At 41.7% G+C, this 2155-nt stretch overlaps 1 protein-coding gene across 1 annotated transcript in view; it reads left to right on the top strand.

Annotated features, from left to right (window-relative positions):
* Positions 1-2155, top strand: part of elp1 (elongator acetyltransferase complex subunit 1) — a gene marked incomplete in the record, with an annotated part of 42068 nt that overhangs the window by 13930 nt on the left and 25983 nt on the right. Inside the window, 2 exon segments of the mRNA XM_014030130.1 lie at positions 367-597; positions 675-845. Of these exon segments, the coding sequence (XP_013885584.1) occupies positions 367-597; positions 675-845 (402 nt within the window).

Below are 2155 nucleotides of genomic sequence, written 5' to 3'. Positions count from 1 at the left end.
CGAACTAGCAATCCTCAACAACTTTTTAATTTTTACACCAGGAGCTAAAGGTCTGTTTCAGGAAATCACATCCCCAGCAATCGGCGGTTGTAGGATTAAGTTGTAAAGGAGTTCATACACCACTAGTCGGCAGTGTTGTGCATATAATGTACATGAATTGTTGCCAACTAGTAACTGTCAAATTCAACTTGCGCTTTAAAATTAGCTTCCGCTAGTTTTTCTACGGTATAAACGCTTTTGAAGTTGCGGACCTAATTTTTGGATTAGYGCTGCTCACCACTGTGAGCTACTATAAACCTGTGATCAAAAGGATATTTGTGTTAAATAAATAAATTAAAGTTTGACTTGGTCGTGCTCTGTCTGCAGTCCAGCTGTGGACGGTGGGGAACTACCACTGGTACCTGAAACAGAGTCTGGACTTCGGCAGAGACCCTCAGAAAGCTCCGGTCTTCGTCTGCTGGGACCCCGAGCGGCCCCTCCGGCTCCACGCGCTGACCCACGACTGGACCTACCTGGYCTACGACTGGGGCTGGACCACGGAGCGGAGCCCCGGGGCAGACTGCTCCGACGGCGCCAACGTGGCCGTGATCGACGGAGGTGGGCACGAGGAGACCCCCCGGTCGACACGGATCCTCCGACCCGGTTTTAATTTGTCGTATCGTTGATGTTTTCAGATAAAATCCTGGTGACGAGCTTCAGGCAGAGCGTGGTTCCTCCTCCCATGTGCTCGTTCCAGCTGCAGTTAGAGTCACCTGTCAATCAGGTGACCTTCCTGTGTCGATCTAAGCTGACCAATCAGATCGCAGCATTCACTGTGGATGGACAGATTTCAGTCTTCAGCCAGGGTGAGACCCGAACTCTGGACTCTGTTGGGCAGTAAAGAAAAGAAATGTTTTCAAAATAAGACTGAGAAGTGATCATCAGAAGCTTTAACTGCTTAATTAAAAAGTTGTTTTTCTTAACTTAAACTCCACCGTTTGCTGTTTTCACTGATTTTCCTCCTGTTTTTTTTTTTATTTAAACTGCTTTTACCAGATTCAGCAGACCAAGCTGAACAACCAGCAGCTGGGGGTAAGACGGTGTCCCGGCCTCATGTTCTYCAGAAAACCTACAGGTGATAAAAACAGGAGGGGCGACACACCTGCTCTGTTTGATTTTTTTAATTTGAAATCAATTAAATTAGAAGAATATAGTCTGAAACATGCAAAACAAGTAGCTAAATTAGCTCAAATTAGCTAAAGTAGGCTGGAGTAGCAGAAACTTGTTGAAAGTAAAACACAGAAAATGGAAGGAAAGTTTAAAATCTGCAGAAAAATAAGTAAAAAAAAAAGTTGCAAAAGCTAAAACCGATATGTTCATCAAAATGGCTAAAATGTAGCTGAAAATTGTGAAATTAGCATGAAGGAGCTGAAGTTTGCAGAAAAAATGCTTAAAGGGCGCTTACAATTTTATAAGACTTTATAAACTTCAAGATAGTTTTCTTCTTTCTGATTCCTTTCATTTAATGATTTATGTTGTGTTGAAAGTTTGTTTTTTTCCTCCGCCAAGGGTGAGGTAATGTTTTCGGTCGCGTGTGTCTGTTTGTCGTTCTGTCGTTCTGTCTGTGGACAACATTACTCAAGAACTTGTGGACAGATTGTCATGACATTTTTACCACGTGTGTGTACTGGGCCAAGTAACATACCATTAAATTTTGGTGTTGTTCCCAATCACAGTGTGGTTACAGGAATTTTTTTTCTAACACTGATTTCGGCAAAGCTGTGATGCTTTCACAGGGCGTGGGTTTCAAAGTGTCCAGCAGGTGGCACTGTAGTATTGGTGTGCCCCTTTGTAACTCTATTACAGGATGGGGGAAACTGGTCTTGGTGGAGGTTTGCACTCTCTGAGTGCTTCTAGTTAATTAAATGTTTTGTTTTTAATTAAACAAAGTAAATTTAAAATTTTAAAAAAGTGTAATTCGCTTTAAAAGGCTAAATTTAGAAACAAACGGATAAACAGCAGCCAAAATGCAGAAAGCTCCTGAAATAAATATAAAAAGTTTTAAGAAGCACAAAAAAGCAGAAATTAGAAGAATAATGGCAGAAAGGAGCYGAATGGTAGCTGAAAAGGCTGAAGAAAGCTAAAATTAGCAAAAGTAGGCTAAAGCAGAGGTTCT

The sequence above is a fragment of the Austrofundulus limnaeus genome, unplaced genomic scaffold (assembly GCF_001266775.1).
Source record: "Austrofundulus limnaeus strain Quisiro unplaced genomic scaffold, Austrofundulus_limnaeus-1.0 Scaffold1003, whole genome shotgun sequence".
NCBI classification, from domain to species: Eukaryota; Metazoa; Chordata; class Actinopteri; order Cyprinodontiformes; family Rivulidae; genus Austrofundulus; species Austrofundulus limnaeus.
The sequence above is the reverse complement of the archived record's forward strand: the minus strand, read 5'-3'. Positions and strand labels throughout refer to the sequence as shown.